The sequence below is a fragment of the Chinchilla lanigera genome, unplaced genomic scaffold (genome assembly GCF_000276665.1).
Source record: "Chinchilla lanigera isolate Chin_1 unplaced genomic scaffold, ChiLan1.0 scaffold00001, whole genome shotgun sequence".
NCBI lineage: Eukaryota > Metazoa > Chordata > Mammalia > Rodentia > Chinchillidae > Chinchilla > Chinchilla lanigera.
The window spans coordinates 23,346,863-23,365,025 of record NW_004955402.1 but is presented as its reverse complement, the minus strand read 5'-3'; the positions used below and the strand labels follow the sequence as shown (position 1 = coordinate 23,365,025).

The 18,163-nt window shown below is 36.4% G+C and overlaps 1 protein-coding gene and 1 long non-coding RNA gene across 11 annotated transcripts in view; one reads left to right on the top strand and one right to left on the bottom strand.

Annotated features, from left to right (window-relative positions):
• The window catches only part of Kiaa1328 (KIAA1328 ortholog), a 293,177-nt gene that overhangs the window by 226,395 nt on the left and 48,619 nt on the right, over nt 1-18,163 (bottom strand). For 8 of the 10 annotated variants that reach the window (XM_013510276.1, XM_005372830.2, XM_005372829.2 and 5 more), the window contains one exon: nt 5,611-5,726. The exons of the other annotated variants lie outside the window; for them this stretch is intronic. In XM_013510276.1, the coding sequence (XP_013365730.1) occupies nt 5,611-5,726 (116 nt within the window). The remainder of the gene's footprint in view (nt 1-5,610; nt 5,727-18,163) is intronic. 10 annotated transcript variants of the gene reach the window in all.
• Nucleotides 15,162-18,163, top strand: part of LOC102013669 — a 17,303-nt gene continuing 14,301 nt past the window's right edge. The window contains exon 1 of the long non-coding RNA XR_259064.1: nt 15,162-15,251. This is a non-coding gene — a long non-coding RNA (uncharacterized LOC102013669). The remainder of the gene's footprint in view (nt 15,252-18,163) is intronic.

Here is an 18,163-nt window from a genome sequence, read left to right as displayed (position 1 = left end):
TTTTGGGAGTATAGCCATTTTCATATGTTGGTTGTTCCTATCCATGAGTAAGGAGTATCTTTCCATTTTCTGATATCCTCTTCAATCTCCTTTTTCAGAGTACTGTAGGGCTGGGGATTTAGCTCAGTGGCACAGCACCTGCCTGGCAAGTGCAAGATTGTGAGTTTGATTCCCCGTACCAGAAACCACACCCCCAAAAAAACAAAAAAACAGAGTACTGTAAATTTCAATGTATAGATCTTTTACTTCCTGTTAGATTGATTCCTAAGTATTTCTTTTTTTTGGGTGTTACTATGAAGGGAGTGGTTTTCTTAACTTCTCTCTCTGTGAATTTGTTGTCTGTGTACAGGAAAGCTACTGATTTTTGAGTGTTGCCCGTGTATCTTGTGCTCAATTTCTAAAATCTTGATCATCATATGTTTTGTTGTAGTTTTATTTTAGTCATGGCTGTTTGTAGTTCTACATGCTTCATTTATTTGTATGTCAAATTTTTATCCATGCTTGGGAATTTTTCTGTCATTATTTCTTGAGAGCTTGTTTGCAGGTTCTAGCAGAAGAGCACAGCTACCTGTATACCCTTGATCGAGGAACAGCCCTCCTCTATCAGGGGTGGTCATCCTCCTCAACCCAGTGGGAGGGACACACGTGGAGCACTGAGGGAGGAAGGGGACACCTGCCTCACCAGCCAGATTTGCCAAATCAACCATGGCAATAAATGAGTGGACAGATGTCGCAGCCAGATTGCCCTCACATCCTCTGACATTATTTCCATGAAGAGTTTTTTATGGAATCTGCACTGTCTCCAGCTTTCTCCCTGACTCCAATCAATATTATGTTATTCTTCTTTGCTTCATCTTGTAGCTGTTGGATTGATTTTTCATGGATTCTGGCTATTTTTGATATACAATTCTTTTCATGATCTCCAGCTGCAATTCAGTCTTCAAAATCTGATATTCTATCCTCTCCTTCATTCAATCTGTTGCATATACTTTCAGTGGAGGCTTTAATCTCTTGGATTCATTTGGATCTGTTTCATGGTGTTATGGTTTGTGTCTGGATGTCCCCGCAAAGCCTCATGCAGTCATGGGGTGGGCTTTTAGAGTTTATGACTGATCCATGGTCCAGAGTTGGGACTACGGGTGTGAGTACTACACCTGCCCAGGGGCGGGTAGTTAATATACAATATAAGGAAGGGAAAGAAGCTTGCTCTTCCCACCTGGTCCTCCCTTTTTGCATTTGTTGCTTTTGCTGTCTTCTGCCACCATGAATTGTTGTCCTCTGCCATATGCCACTCTGCCTTGGAGCCAGCCGAGTATGGATTGAAAACTCCACAAACTATGAGCTAAATAAACCTTTCCTACATTAATTGTGGGCATCAGGTATTTTGCTTCAGCAATGAGAAAAAAATAACTAAGACACATGGATGGATTCTATTTCTTTCCTTTCCTATGTTGGGCATTTTTATTTCCATCATTTTTCTAAGTTCATCTCTTCTTTTATCTGTCTTCTCTAATATCTTTGATTTTAAGTATCATTTCTTTTTGTACCTGAGAGATTATCTTCTCTATAACCTTTACCACTTGTTTTTTCACTTCTCTTGCTATCATTTCAGAAAGTTCCAATGTTTGACTTCTAATTTCATCTATCTCAGTGTGTTCTGGGCTTGTCCTGGGTGGGTTGAGGGGTCTAAAGGTTGCATTTTTCTTCTGCATCTTATTATTTTCTATTTTCTCTTTTTTACTTTGTTTTGTATATTGATTCTTGCCAATTCCTTATGATAGATAGCTTTATCCTTAGTATTGAGGCTTCCCTAGGAGATGTCTGCTCTTCAGGGAAGTCCTCTAGATGTAGGTGGTTCTTTAGAGCTATCCCAAAACCTACCTTCCCAATTTGTAAAGGATGCTGTGGTGGTCTACCTGTAACACCCAGCAGAACTGAATCAGCATGGTGCTGGATATGGAAAGCCCATGTAAGGATTGTTGCCAACAACAAAATAAAAAGAACTGGAGAAGAAGAGGTGTTGTCATGGGGCTACTGGTTCTCCAGGGTGCTGTTGGTTCTTCTGGAGGAGTTTGTCATGCTGGCTTTCCTGATATGAACTTGGTTGTTCTCATCACTGGAGGAGCTCAGGACCTTGTTTTCACTGAGGATGGCTGTGGTTCACTTTGGTGGGGTTGTGGTCCTTACTCTGAGTATCACTTCGGGGCTCCAGAGGGGAAGACAGTGTATAGTTCATTGTCCTGGAGAGCTTGTCACACTGGTTTTCCTGATATGAACTTGGCTGTTCTCTTCATTGGAGGAACTCGGGACCTTGTTGTCACTGAAGATGGCTGTGGTACTTTTAGGGAGAGCTCTGGTTCTTACTTTGAGTGTTGCTTCCTGGCTCCAGTGCAGATCCCTGGCACAGATCCTTCATCCCTCTGGGACAGACTTTTTAGCTTCCACCACTGACTTTGGGGCCTTCCCAGCTCACATCCTTGAAACAGGCCTGCATGAGATACTGTTATAGGCTCCCAGCCTCCAGCTGGACTCCGGGGGGCATTGCCATGGGCTCTAGGTCTTAAGCTGGACTCATGTAGGACACTGCCATGGGATCCAGGCCCTCAGCTGGTGTTCTTTGGGTCTTTAGTGTGTAGACAGATTTCCTGCACTTTTTTATATATGACTTTTTGGGTGACTATTATAAAATAATGCTATAAATTAAGTGTCCTATATTGAATTGTTTTCCTTGCAAACCCTGACTACACAGATGCAAAGTTACTATTTGGCTCAACACCCAATGCTTTGGTACTGGGCTGTGGTGATGATTATGACTCTATACCTATACAATCACAGTGCTAGCATACAGAGGAGAAAAACTGAGTATAACATGTATGATATCCTGGCTAATGTAGTACAGTTAGTAATAACAATAGTTTCAAGTACAGTTTAACTACTGACAAACTATGGTAACCATTAACCTGCTACCTCCAACCACAGGTACAAACTCTAAAGTTATATAACAAAATCAAACATATACCATGTACTTAATTTTCCCCTTACTGGAGTGATTTTCTCCTTTTCCAGGGGGCAGGGAGGTTAAGATGGGTAGGGGACAGGATAAAATGATGAATGAAGTCAAATATAGTAGAGTCAAGGCTGGAGGTCAAAAGATGATCACCTGAGTTTTGTAAAACTGGAGGATACAGGAGGGAAAGAATGAAATAGAATGCAAAGGAGAAGTCAGAAAGGAAAGAGGAAATGCTTACTCACTTGAAAGTTTAAATTCAAGAAGTAGTTGAGAATAGTGAAAGAGAAAGAGGATCAACAGAAGAACACAAAAAGAAATATAAACAGTGAAAAAAGAAGAAAGAGAAGGAAAAGAAAAGAGATCAGAGGAGAGGGGGAAAAACAGAAAGAAAAACCTCAAAAACAAAAATAATCATAAAATACAAAGCAAAATGACATCCAACTAAACAGGAAAGGGAAGGGATAGCCAATCAGACAAACAAGGGAGAATAAAAGTAGTAAAATATCTCTAGTATTTACAGTTCTGTGCTGGGCGTGGTGGCGCATGCCTGTAATCCCAGCACCTGGGAGGCTGAGGATTGTTGCAAGTTCAAGACCAGCCTGGGCTACAAAGTCAGCTCAAGGCCAGCCTGAACTGCATAAGGAGACCCTGTCTCAAAAAAAGACAAAAAAAAAACAACAAAACAGTTCTGTGATAGTGTCCATGTTAGATCCCAGAAATGTGCCATATACTCCAGTGAAGTATGCCATGGGAATTGTGCTAGGTATGGCGCTGATCTTGGCCTCTGGATGTGGGGACTGGGACTGGTCTTCTGTTGGTGGAGTTCTCTAGAGCCCAACTGCTGGCTCCGTGCTGCTGCTTAAGACACTTCCACATTGCTGGTCTTGTTGATTATCCCACCTTCCAAAGGCATGTGTGCACCTGCACACCTGGGCCAGCTGTCCTGGGTCTTGGGGTTCCAGTCAGTCCACCCACCAAAGGTGTGTGTCCATTCACTATATTTTTTATCATACTTCATAAAGGCATGAAGTAGGACTTCCACAGTCACTTCAAAAAGTGGCAAGAATGATGGAACAAGTATATGTGAAATGACAAAGAATTGTGTGAGGGATTAATAGCAATATGTCTTTTAATATAAAATTTTTTTAGACATTCACTATATATTTTGATCATTTTTGTATGATACCGACAATTAGCACAACCATTAGAAAAAAGCTAGGAGAACTGTATAGATGCAAACACTGAAGTTTTTAAGCCGTCAAATTAATGCCAGAGGCTATCTCCAGAGTTCTTATGTGGGAAAAAGGCCCTGTAAGTTGAATTTTTGTTGTCCAAAAAAAGCATTCTTAATCTACTATTTCTTTAAAGTACTAGGCAAAGTGTGTTGCAAATTCTGACTAAACAGAATTTCTCTAACCTGGAGAGAACAGTAGCTGGAAGAAAAAAAGATTAGTCTGAAGGTGACAACTCAGAGCAATAAAATCAAAGCAGACAAGGCCTGAGATGATTATCCAGATATATAGATCTCAAAACTACACTTTATAGTTGTGGGTTAAATAAGCCTTATTAATGTTCTACTCAGCAAATTGAGTCTGAGGATTGTGATTATATTAATTTTCTAACACTCCCACTATTTGAAAAACAGAAATTCAGAACTCATTTTTCATGTGACAGTTTTGTGTTTTTTAAGCTAATTAATTTATGCTTATGCTTCTATGCTTTCTAGTATTCACAAAGGCATAGTTATTGTCAATGTATGACCATTTTTGACACTTTCAGAATCTTTGAAATAATATCTAACAATCAAGTTAATGATCATATTGCCAGTAAGTACAATAGTTTTTTCAAGCATTCATATATCAGTTTTGCTGGCAGATCAGTCACCTTAACTTTAGGGATAGTCATTCCTCTCTTATGTCAATGCCACTGCATAAAATACCCAAAGATAATTAATTCTACCTATTCAAAACAAACTTCAGAAGTATGCTCATTTTCACTCAGATATCTCTTTAAGTATAATTAAGTTTAAATGTTTTTACTTTCAAACAAATAATGCAATATACATATCTCTATCTATCTACCTATTATCATCTCTACCTAGTTCTAAACTCAACAGTTATTCTTCCACGAGTTCAGAAGTTTTATGCTGCAATGTAAATATTTATCAATTACAATATCTATACATTACAGAGAATATTTTTATTTTTATAATTTCAGAGTAGAATTCCTTAAGATTGTCAAAGTTTTAGCTAGAAATAATACCAAGTACAAGTAGGTTCTGGCTCACTTACAGTAGTGGAATGGAATTTAATAAAGTTCCAATACTACATTTTAATGTCCAAATTTCTTATTGTCTTTTTTAGTTGACAAATATGTGCTGTGCAGCACAATAGCAGCAGCAGAACAGCTGGGTGTCCTTATCAAGCACAAAGGAAACAACAGCACATGCTGTTAAGTGTATCTGGTTGCCTAGAAATGGCAGTACATGCAGATTTATTCCCTGTTATAAATTAGAACAATTATTTCTCTGGAATTTACATTTTATTCATAAAAAGTCAAACTTCCTGCACATTAAAAAAGAAGGTTTTCAAAAAGGATATCTTCCCTTTCTCTGATGATCAGTTCATTCTGTTCTTCCAACTGCCTGATCTTCTTTTCAAATGATTCCTGCTCAGCTTTCAGTCGTTCTTCTGTCACTTCCTTTTCTTCACTTACTCTAAAAAAAATATTCAAATGAAGGATAGGAGAAAAAATGCCCATCAGGATAAAAATATGTGCCTACAGCTACAGTTTACCAAAATTAAATTTCTTCAAAAAATGTGCTGGAATTTCTTCAAGCAGATTTTGTGCTTCCTTGTTTTGTGGTTCTGGGGACTGAACCCAGGGCCTTTGTGCTTAGTTGCATACCCAAGCCTTTATATTCTTTAGTTAATTATTTCTGAGACAGAATCTCACTAAATTGTCCCAGCTGGGCTTGAATTTATAATCCTCCTGCCTCGGCCTCAGAGAGTGCTGAGATTATAGGTGTGCTTGTGTTTTGTTTTTTAATTTAACCTTTTGTAAAGCAATATGGCAATTTCCTCATCTTGGTAACAAAATATGCATGAAATCTTTACTTCAACCAAATGTATGTAAATTTTACTTCAATCTGAAGAAACAAGAATGTTTTCAGTCATCACAAAGTATTTTCTATATCAGTCCTACACAGAACATAGGTGCTGAATTATAATCCAGAGCAGAAAGAAGGCTAAAAACACATTTAATTCTTTATTTATCAACATTACCAATTTGTTTGGACTTAGATTCCTTTCATATTTTTAGTTAAATTCTGTAAAGGAAATGGAAATCATATATATATTAAATATTTTACTAAATATGTGTATGAAATATTACTTTTTACTTGGTACTGATACCCTGCATCCTTCAGTAATGCACAAAAAAACTGGACTGGAATAAAAAGACATCATTAATAGGAGGCTTTTCACTATACTCACTCTTAGTCCAGAAAGGTTATAAATTTAAAAACATGAACCAAAAACATCTTTATCATTAATATTTAACTCTGAAAAGCATCCCAACTTAATTATACCAAAAAAGAATGGTTTCTGACAAGAGCACATAGGGACAAAAATTGTTTTAAAAAACTCTAAACATGACCAATATTAAAATTGACAATTCACCAAAGTATATATTAGAACAACCCTAATTTTCATGTCGCTCTTAGTACAGAGATGTTAATCCTGAATTTCTTTCCCACTTGTACTTATACAACATGTCCAGAAGATCTCACAGATACAGGCACAAGTCATATCTATAAGGAATGTAAACTTCTTGTTTAAGCTACTAAACTTAGACTCCTTAAAGAACCTTATTCTACCAGAACAAGTTCTGAATAATATGAGCCCTACAGGCTTTCTTTCTTGGTGTCCTCTGACAGACATATTGAAATCAATGAAATAACTAAATGAAAATTGGAATTCTGAATGTTCTAGAGTTGATTTCCTGTCTCTATTTGTCAGCTTTCTCATAGCTGAGACACAATACCTGACACCTACAAATTAAAGGATAGGCTGAATTTGTTCATAGTTTCAGTCCATAATTGGGTGGCTCTAAAGCAGAGGCATCAGGATGGAAGGATGTCTTTGAGCAAAACTGCTTATTTCATGACGGCCAAGAAGCAGAGGAGAACAGTACTAAGCAGAAGGGGGAGGGACGTGGCATAGACCCCAATGCCATGCTTCCATGATCCACCCACATATCCCTAGAAATATACTCCACCAATCCCTGGGATAGATCTCAAAGCTAATCAAGTTGCAATTCTACTCTGCCACATTATCTTTGAAATAATGTGTGAAAAATAATTTCAAATAATTTTTAAGTAAAAATAATTTGTGTACAGCACACTGTAATGCTCAATAGATTTCTTTCTTCTGCCGCATTATGACATTCAAGCAATTTCCCCAAGCCATATTCCAAGACCCTTCTTTTTTAGCAGGGTAATCTCTAAGACTGATATGTTCATAAGTAACCCAGGAAACCAAACAAACATACACACATGTGGAGGACTTATACTCTATTATCAAGTTGTTATCAAGTTTATACTCTATCTTGCCCTCTATATTTCAGTCTCTACAATGCCTTCTCTTGTCATTACTCTCAAGTAAACTGGCATTAACATTTTTCACAGTAACTTTGGCAAAATCTGCTTACCTCTCTGAGCAACCTTACTCTCATCCATAAAGAAAAAATGGTAGACCAAACAATTGTATAATTCTTTCTAGGTGAAGTTTTAGAATTTTCTTCATTACACTGTAAATATCCTGATAGTATATACATACTTTTTATAAATATAGTGAGCATTTGTAAAGAAATAAAGTAAAAAAAAATTAAAATTAAAATTAAAAAAAAGAAATAAAGTCAAACATTTGATCGTGGGACAATGCATACAAACAATATTATAAGCAAAAGCAATGCCCACAGAATGAGAGAGGAATATGTGCATATAAGAAATATTAAAAAGTATAAAGAGGCAAAATTCAGCATGAAGATATGAAATGAAGTCATGAATCTATAGGCTTTTACATAGACAAAGACAAAATGACTTAATGATATATCTATATAAGGAAAAAATAAACGATGTCAAGGTGAGAAATGAGGTAGCAAAATTTTAAATGAATAAAATCTTAAAAACATGACTGAAGAAGAAAATCATGAAGTCAATAAGAGATTACATTTCATTCATTTAGAAATACTTGCTGACTGGCTACTGTTGCCAAATAAAAATATTTGCTATTAAGAAAAAAATAATCACAATAATTTTATTTAGTATAGCATATCGAAAAGAAAACTAAACAAATGTTCTTATAGTTTAAATCCCATTTATAAAACTCATATAAATATGAAAAGTGCCCCAAAGACTTGTTTCTTCACCAAGCAACGCTAGGGGGCCATAAAAAAACAATTAACAAGAAAGCAGACTGCCAAATTTAACTGAACATTAATCTAAATGTTATCAGAGCACTTGGCCCGGTCAGAACACACAGATGTACCCCAACTTATACTTCCTTATTTTGGTAGACTTGAAGAACCCTGAAAATCTAGTATCATCGAGGGGGAAAATGCTTGTACAGTTACATTTCATAATGTCAGAGTCTATGATGAGCTTCTCTCAAAGTTTAAAGATCTCTAGCCAGATAAAATTATTCTTTTCAAAATGTGGCTTCTGGAGTATGTTTCAAATATTTGTTGCTACACTATTAAATAGGGCTTTAAAAACTTTTACGTTGTTATGATTAGATTATTCTTCAGTAACTATGTTCTGGAAGGTTATAAAATTAAAAAGCTACATTAAGAACAAAGAGTAACGCTTTCTCTGTAGGACTATTTAAAGATATACATGGCTTCTCTGTGGTCCATTTGTACAGTTAATATGACCAAGTACATTACTACAGAGTTTAAATATAGAGCACATGGCAGTAAAGCAAACCTAAGATTTGGTATCTATTTTGAAATCTATCTTGTTTAATTTACGCTCAGTTGCTCAATAATATTGCAGCAATGAGATATGTCCAATAATTTAATATATGATTTAAATTTTTCACTTAAGCATTCTCAGACTATGAAAGTAACATAAAAAGGTCCATACCCTCTGTACTGCAATAAGTTAGTCAACAAAATGAAAATCTAAACACAGGAGAGGGAATTACTTAATTAAAGGATAAAAAGGTTAAAACTGAACAGGAGGATATTTCTGGTATTGGTTTGTTAATTATTTATAAGGAAGACAATAACCTGTTCACAAATCCCTATTGTCATTAATAATTTAATACCTCAGATCATATCTCAAAAACTTCCACAAAATCTATACTTATCTAACAACAAAAAAAGTACTCATATCAGGGCCTGGGGGATGTAGCTCAGCGGCAAAGCACCTGCCTGGCAAGCGCAAGGTCGTGGGTTTGGTTCCCAGTACTGGAGAAAAACCAAAAAAAAAAAAAAAAAAATACTCATATCCTTAGAGAGGGTGTTGGTATTGGAAATTGTAACAAAAGTAATGAATTTCTCTTTAAGTCTTACATTTTACCTTAAAAATTCCTGTATACTTTATACTTTTCTGAATAAAAGTCTTGCCAGATTTAATATAAAAAGTCTCTGGCCTTTACCTGTTCTAATTTTTTAGTAAAACTAATGTTTTAGAAGAGATTTATTTTATAACTTTGCATATCTCAAATATTCTTACAGATATTCCAGGAATGAATACTTTTACACTAAGATGAAAGACAAGGCTAAGATGGCAAAGCTTCTCTCCCAGAGAGAAACACAGCTTACTGAATAGTCAACCAATTAAGTTTCTTCCCCATTTAATATCTTCCAGGTGGGAGCTGGGTATGCTAGTCATATTTTATAATGAATATCAACTTGGTAAGATATGGAAAAGGAAGAGATTTCATAGGAAACCTGGCAAACAAAGAAAGGACATACTGCTTTCAAGCAAAGTCATGGTGAAAAGAAGGTATTTTATCATTTAAAAATATTTCAATGGATGCTAGGTGGTGTCGCATGCCTATAATCCAAGCACTGGAGATGCTCAGGCAGGAGGATCACTGTGAGTTCAAGACCAGCCTATGCTACATGGTGAGTTCAATACCAGCCTGAATAGCATACAGAGACCCTGCCTCAAAAAAAAAAAAAAAAACATCAATGGCATCACCTTAATTCCCTCTTGACAAACTCAAAAAAAGTTATTTGGCTTTTATTTAAAAGGTACTAACTAAAGGAACACAGGTGCTTTCAGAAATCACAGACATAGCAATCTATGTTCAAAATAGGGCTAATAATTATAAATCAGTATGTCTTATGAATATTAACACCAAAATCCTCAACAAAATAGCAGCAAACAGAATCTAGGTACATAAAAAATGATCATACCAGGACCAAATGAGACTTTTCCCAGGAATACAAAGCTGGTTCAACATCTAAAAATGACCAATAGATCATATCAACAGAATAAAAGATAAAAACTACATGATTCTAAGTAGATTTAGAAAAACATTTGAAAAACTATCTAACAGACTCATGGTTTAAAAAAATAAAGAAGGAAACCTCTTCAATCTGAGAAAGGCCAGGTATGAAAAACCCACGCCTAATGTCATACTTAATTATGAAAGATTAAATGCATTTTTATAACAACCAGAAAGTACAACCATCCAGATTATCTATTTGAAGATGGATAAACAAAACATGGCATTATATATATGATATTATATATATTCAAGAGTAAATTATATATATTCATTCATTATATATATTCAGGAGTAAATAGAAATGAGGCACTGACAGATGCTACCTACTACACGGGTAAACCTTAAAATCATTATGCTAAGTTTAAAAAAACACTAGTTTAAGACAGCGTATTGTACTAACTCCATTTATAAGAAAAGTCATTAAGACAGAAAGTAGAATAGTGATTACCGTATTAGTCAGCTTTCCCTTTGCTGAACTCAAATACCCAACACTCACAACTTAAAGGAGAGGTTTAACTTGGCTCATGTCTTTAGGGAACTCAGTGCATGGTCACCTGGTTTAGTGCTTAGTTCATGGTGGCCAGGAAGCAGAGCAGGAGGACAGCACCAGACAGGAAGAAGCAAGTGACCATGTACGGCACCCAAGGTTATGCCTTCATGACCCACCCAGACACACCAAGAAATATGCTTTACTGATCTTGAGGCAAGCAAGTTGACATAATTAATGTTAACCATCACAGTTACCAAAGGTTATTAAAGGTTGGTAGAAAGTGGGTACCAGGTTTCATTTTGGTGTAATGAGAATGTTATGAATATTAAACTATTCACTATATTCCCTCTAAGGAAAGATTTTTCTTCTTTCCCATTAAGTAAAATATAAGGGGTTAAAAACTCTAAGTGAAATAAGAATTTGGAGATAAATGGCAGAGTGCATAAATTCCCTATATTATCAAAATGGCAATTGATATATTAAAAATGGAAATGACAGAAATGAATTTGAATACAGAAAGATTAGCTATAGGTAAAGCTGATCAAAATATATACTACTTAAAAATTTGAAGAATAGAATACATTTTTCAAGGAACAAAGCGTAAGTGGTAGTGGTATGACATGTAATGTTCAAAGTCAATCAAATATCTAATCATTGAAATACATGTTTTAAGTTGGTCTTAAAAAAAACTTTATTGGTTATCTCTTTCAGTTCAGGCATATATTCATTACTGCAGCAGCCATAATCTAGATACCAAAATCTAATTAGAATACTGTGGGAAAAAAATTATAGCCCAATCTATCTAAAAATGCAGTTTAGAAAAATCCTTAAAAACACACCAAAATGAACCCAGACATATAAATAATACCACATCCAAACTGGGTTTATTATAGGAAAGCATGATTTGTTTAACAGTAGAAAATGGATGTATTTCATTATGTTAACAAAAAAAAGATAAACCTGACAGAGTCATCAATAAGTGAAGGAAAAGCATCTGTCAAGATCTAATGTATTCACAACAAGAATTCTCAACAACCTAGGAACTGAAGAAACTACTTCAATCTAATAAAGAGCATCTATGAAAAAAAGTGTACCTATAAGGGTGAACAAACTGTTCCTGATCTTGTGCTTCAAGTATAAAGAAAGAATGACAGCTACCACTATCTCTTTGAAAGGAGGCTGGGGTTGTGTACAGGGTTGTAAACTGGATGTGTGCTGGAGGATCGCAAATTCAAGCCCACCTGGCAACCTGGTGATTTCGTGAAACCCTGCACCAGAATTTAAAAAAAAAAATTTTTTTTCTTTTTTAATGCTGGAGATGTAGCTCAGTGCTAAAGCCCCAGTTTAAATCCCAAGTACAAAAAAAAGAAAAAAAAAAAAAAAAAAAGAAACTGTTAGAGGTCAAGGGGCTTCTGGTAGAGCAGAGATCCCAGCTGTGTCGCTCCTGAGGTTACAACCTAAGGGTGAGCAGCAGGCTGTCCATGGGAACCTGGGTGCAGCTCGGTGCCCGGCACAGGTTGGGCTTCTTGGTTTTTTTTTAGAACCTGGAATCAAACTCATGACCTCAGGCTTGCCAGGCAGGCACTGTGCCGCTGAGCTAAATCCCCAGCCCAGGTCAGGCTTCTTCACACCTGGTTACCAGGGACCTGCATGCTCCCCTGCCTTGCTGACCGCAGGAGGACAGGTGATGGTCTCTCCTCTCCTGTGCTGCACGTGTTTGGCAGATTTCCTTCTTGAGTAACTTTCCCCTGGTCACACACCTGCCAGTACAAATGCAAAGCTAGAACCTCTGGCTCCCTATGTTCCAATAACTGATTTTCCCCCTAGTGCTGCCCCTAGCTAAAAAAAAAAAAGAAAGAAAGAAAGAAAGAAAGAAAGAAAGAAAGAAAGAAAGAAAGAAAGAAAGAAAGAAAGAAGGCCATAGTCAGTTAAACAACTTCCTAGGAAGTAAAATGTATACAAATTGGAAAGAAAAATTTTTAATGGGCAGATGACATTATGTATATAAAAATATTATGGAATTTATAGAATACATATTTAAACAAGCTAATTTAGGAAAAATCACAAGACTGTGATAGGTGTTCTATAAAATATGACCCAGTGCTTCCTGCCTACAGATATTCACGTCCTTGTTTAATTCTCAGGTTGGAGCTTCAAAATTTGATAAAATATTACATCTAAGATTAAGTTACTAATAGATAGTGACTTCTGTCTTGCTTATTACATTTGCTTAATCTGATGAAAACTAGTTCACAAGGAATGTTGAAGGTACTGCGTGATTTCTTTTTTTCTTTCTTACAGATTTTATTGGTACATTTTAGATATACATATTGGTCACACTCATCATAAGAGAATTTGTACATGTATATGATATAACTTGATTCTTTTTTGTGATTTCTTGATGCTTATAATAAATTGGAAGAAGAGAGTGGCTGAGGAAACAATAAAATGAGCAGGAACTTCATAATTTTAAAAATTGCCACCCTCTCTGTTAGCAAAACATGCTAAGATTAAATGTCTTCCAAACACATTTCCAGCTCAGGATACCACCAGGAAAAACATGGCCTAAAGATAAAAGCAAGTATGAAACTTCTGTTGAGACTTCAGAAAGATTAAAGTTGATACCTCAATACAAACATACAAAAAATGTGTTAAAGAAGTTAAGGTTAGCCTCAAAATTCCTTTAAGTAACAGAACCCCCAGGACGCTTTCCATTGTTTTAAGCTGCTAAATTTTGTGACAATATATTTGGAAGCCACAGATAATTAGTACAGATTAGGCTGTTTAACACCTGTGCCCTAATCACATCTATTTCCATTACTCAGTCTCTTTAGCACGTTTCCCTCTGTTTTCTTGACTTTTTCCTATGTCTCATACTTTATTGATATCTGGACATCTTGGGTAGTCTAGTGGAGACTCAGGTACAAATTTTGAATGCTCAGCTCTGTAATACTCAAAACTTTCCCTTTGGGTAGGTTTTTAGTGTAGAGATTGTGTTAATCAAATCAGCTATTAGACTGGTTTAAGGATTTTGTTGTTATCATGACCCTCAGTGTATCATAAGGGTCAGTTCCCTAGGCCTTAGCCATAACTTTCTTTCAGGTAGGCCAGATGTTATTTTCTAATATCCCTTCCATCCTCAGCATTATGTCTTCTTGCCTATAGGGTATGTCTTCATGAGTTTCTACTTTTACTAGATACTGACTTGTTAATCTGGTGGTGGAGATCTTGGATGGGCTAGATATTTTTGTTGTTATTATAAGAATTATGTTTATGCTAATCAATCCCTGTATGCTTGGGTCTTTGAAATACTCCTATCCTTTTTAATAGTTCTGAATCAGCATGTAACTCTTCCCTCTCTGTGTGTTTTTTTGTCTGCCTAACTCCCTCCACACATGGTTTCTGTGAATGCCCTAAGGTCAATACTTTATGTTGTCTATGTTTATGAACTTTAATTTTGTTATAGATGAGAGAGAAGAAGGATCTGGAAAATACTTCATGTCCTTTCCATAGCTACTGTAATTTTTTGGCTTGCCAAGAATTAACATAAAATATCACTCAAGCATATTTAGTTACCTTTGCTGTATCTTGGGTTAATAACTTTAAAAATTATCAGACCCACACCAAGTACAGTACTTCAGCAGAATTCTCCTTTATCAGAGATCTCACCAAGCAGGAACAAGGAAGAAACAATCTTCAAGAGAATTCAAGGGCTCCTTATATTTGCAGTCCCAAGGTTCCCACGCTATCACCTGCCCGTGCTATCATTGCTGCCTATTCCATCAAAATCTAACCCATTTCTAGCTACGTCCAACTCAGATAAGCTAGTAATAACATCTGTCTTTCACTATCAGCACAAGTCTCCTTAGATTTCAGGTTAGGTAGATATTGTTAGTTCTCAGTTCTTAGTTTGTTTCAAGATATCCTGTGCTTACAATTTGTTATTTGTTATTATAAGACTGAAGAATATCCCTTAAGTCATGTAGACTTACATATATTTACCTACTTGCTTACATACTTGCTTTTGCTCTTATATTCTTAACATCTCTCAATTTTCAAAACTGGAGTAATTTTAGCAACAAAACATAACAATATTAGATTATAATCCATAAAACTAAGATATTTCTAATTACAACAGGGGAAAATAACTTCGCAATGGAGGAACCTGGCAGACACCACTTTAACAAGATGATCAAGATTAGTATCATCAGTAACAAGATAATTTCAGGTAGCCTATGACAGAACCACATCATTTCTATGATATTTTTGCCATAAATGCAAAATCTGAATCTAATTGAGAGAAAACAGAAAAACCTGTATCAAGGGACATTGTACAAAATATGTAAGTAATATTCTTTATGTGTCAAGGTTATGAAAGACTGAAGAGTTATCACAGATTCGAGGAGACTAAGAATTGACAAATGCATTGTGTGATCCTGAATTGGACACTGTATCAGAAAAATCTTATTAGTGAAATGACATTGGAGAAATTATGAAGAAAGCCTGAAATTTAGTCAATACCACTGCACCAAGGTTAATTTCTTAGTTATGACAATTGTACTATCTAATGCAAAATGTATGGAAAGTTGAGTGAAGGATATGTGGAAGTTCTATCTTTGTATCTTTTCTGTAAGTTTATAGTGAAACCCCACCCAAATATAAGTAAATATATGTATGGGAAAGGGGGAAGGAGAAGAAAAGTAGTGTCAAATACAGATTTTACTTTACCTGCAGTTTTATTTTTAGAATAAGCTAGTTTTAATATTGTTCAATTTCAAGTTATTAAAATTACAAGGAAAAAAACATGCTGCAGAATGAAAAAAGCTGCAGTTTTCTTGTCTTCTGCAAGAGTTAACATAAGATATCTCTCAAGCATACTTAATTACCTTTCTTATATCTTAGGTTAACTGCTCTAAAAACTATCAGAAAAAATTTAGTATAAGATGACAAAACATGATTATCTCTTCCACAAATGATTGGAAAAAGATCACACAGCAAATGGTCAATAATTGTTTTTCAAACAAAACCTGAAAATTAACATGTTGAGGATAAATACCTTCACATGAAGTACTAAACTGAGAATACTCAATTCCCAAGTCTTAAAATTCAAGTCATAGTTCCGGTTTTTGTGCAGCAACCTAACTAAATACTCATGAGTATTTGTTGGCTGAAGGGAGCCTTCTCCTATTTCACTCAATCTTTGTACCTTTCTTCTATTGATTTTAGGTCTAAGATTTCTGAGTTCATTACAATGGGGATATAAAAATGAACTAAGCATATACTGTATACTAATATACAAAATACATATGTAATTGACGTGGATTTTCACTTTTTACTGTGAAACTTTTCATTGTATTAAGTAACATGTGCCTGAGGGTGTTAAGTTCCCAACCCAGAGGCAACCACCATTAACTTATTAGGTACTCTATTGCAAAAAAATTATACATAAACAAGAATAAATGTATGTCTATGCATGAACAAATAAGTATTAGTATAAATGTAAAAAAAGAACTCAAGGCCCCGCGCGCCCTGCACCGAGACAGCGAGTACTCCGGGAGCTGCAGGGCTCGTGTGTTCGAGTCTGTGCTCAACCCACACCACGATTCCCAGCTGAAAGGCGCGGAGAGAGCCAAGTATTTCCCATCTAATCCCTGAGGGCAGAACGCATGAACAAGGACCCTGCGGACATTACAGACTGAGTCGCTGCTGCAGCAGAGAGGAGGCCCAAACTGAGAGGACCCGGGGACTTCTCTGGCTGGGGGCTGGGCGAGCAGGCTCTCTGAGCTGGGCGAGCAGACTCTCTGAGCCCCGTGCGCCCTGTGCTGAGAGAGCAGGTACTCTGGGAGCTGCAGGGCCCATGGATTCGAGTCTGTGCTTTGCCTTTGCCCAGACCCTCTAGAGAGTTGAAGACTGGGGAAGTCTGTGACTGATACACATCTGGGCTGCATCTGGTTCCTGTATGAGTCCTGAACTGACTGGAGACATAGATTTAGGTGGTTCACAAACTGTAGACCCTGCAGTTTGTGTCTGAATTATGCTTGTACCCTAAACTGCCTGGAGACATAGGTCCACTGGACCGGGATTGTTGCACCAGTGCAACCTGAGTCAGGTCGTGCACGTGCACTGAACTGCAAGAGGACGCTGGATCAGAAGGGTGGCCATCAACTGACACAAGTGCCCACGTCTCAGAATGGGGATAACTAGATACAAATAAAAAACTGCCGGAAAACCCGAGACTAAGTGGCACTAATCAGAGGTCACCCAGAGGCAAACCTGAAAAACAGGAAAAATAGGAACACTAGTGGTCTTGGCTGAGCAGCTACTGAAGTGGGAAAATGAGCTTTCTGCAACCGATAGCAAACATGTCAAAACAAAAGACTAAAACACAATCCCAGAACTTCACCCCAATCAGAACAAGTCTAGGAGACATCAGCATAGGAGAACTTGGTAATCACATGCCTGAAATAGCTGAAATGATTGCAATGGAGGTAAAGAAACAACTGCATAAGGCCATAGAAGAGATGAGATCAGAAATAATCTCTTAAGCAAAAAGTGAAATGACAAGAATAATGAAAGACATGCTCAAAAAGTCTGAAGAAGAAATATATAAGAAAATAGAATAACAAAGGCAAGAGGCAGAAGCGTTCAACGAAAAATATAGAAAGGACTTAGAATATATAAACCAGACTCTAAGAGACTTCCAGGAAAACAAAGCTGCCACTGAAAGCTACGAAAACCACTTGAATGAAGCTGAAGATAGAATCTCAGACCTTGAAGACAGCATGGGAGCTAGCAACCATGAAAGAAAGGATCTTGTAAAAATAGCAAGGATCCAGGAAAAGTCAATTCAACAGCTGCAAGATGAGGCAAAGAGGAATAATGTACGAATTATAGGAGTCAATGAAACAGCAGGAAGCAACACGACTGACATTAAAAGAGTATCTGCAGAAATCATAGCAGAAAATTTCCCAAGCACGGAAAAAAACCCTGATATACAAGTAAATGAGGCACTTAGAACTCCAAACAACCACAACCAAAATAAAACTACACCCAGACATGTAACAGTCAAGTTCCCAGATCTCCAGCAAAAGAATAGAATATTAAAAGCTGCTGGAGAAAAGAAACAGATTACCTATAAAG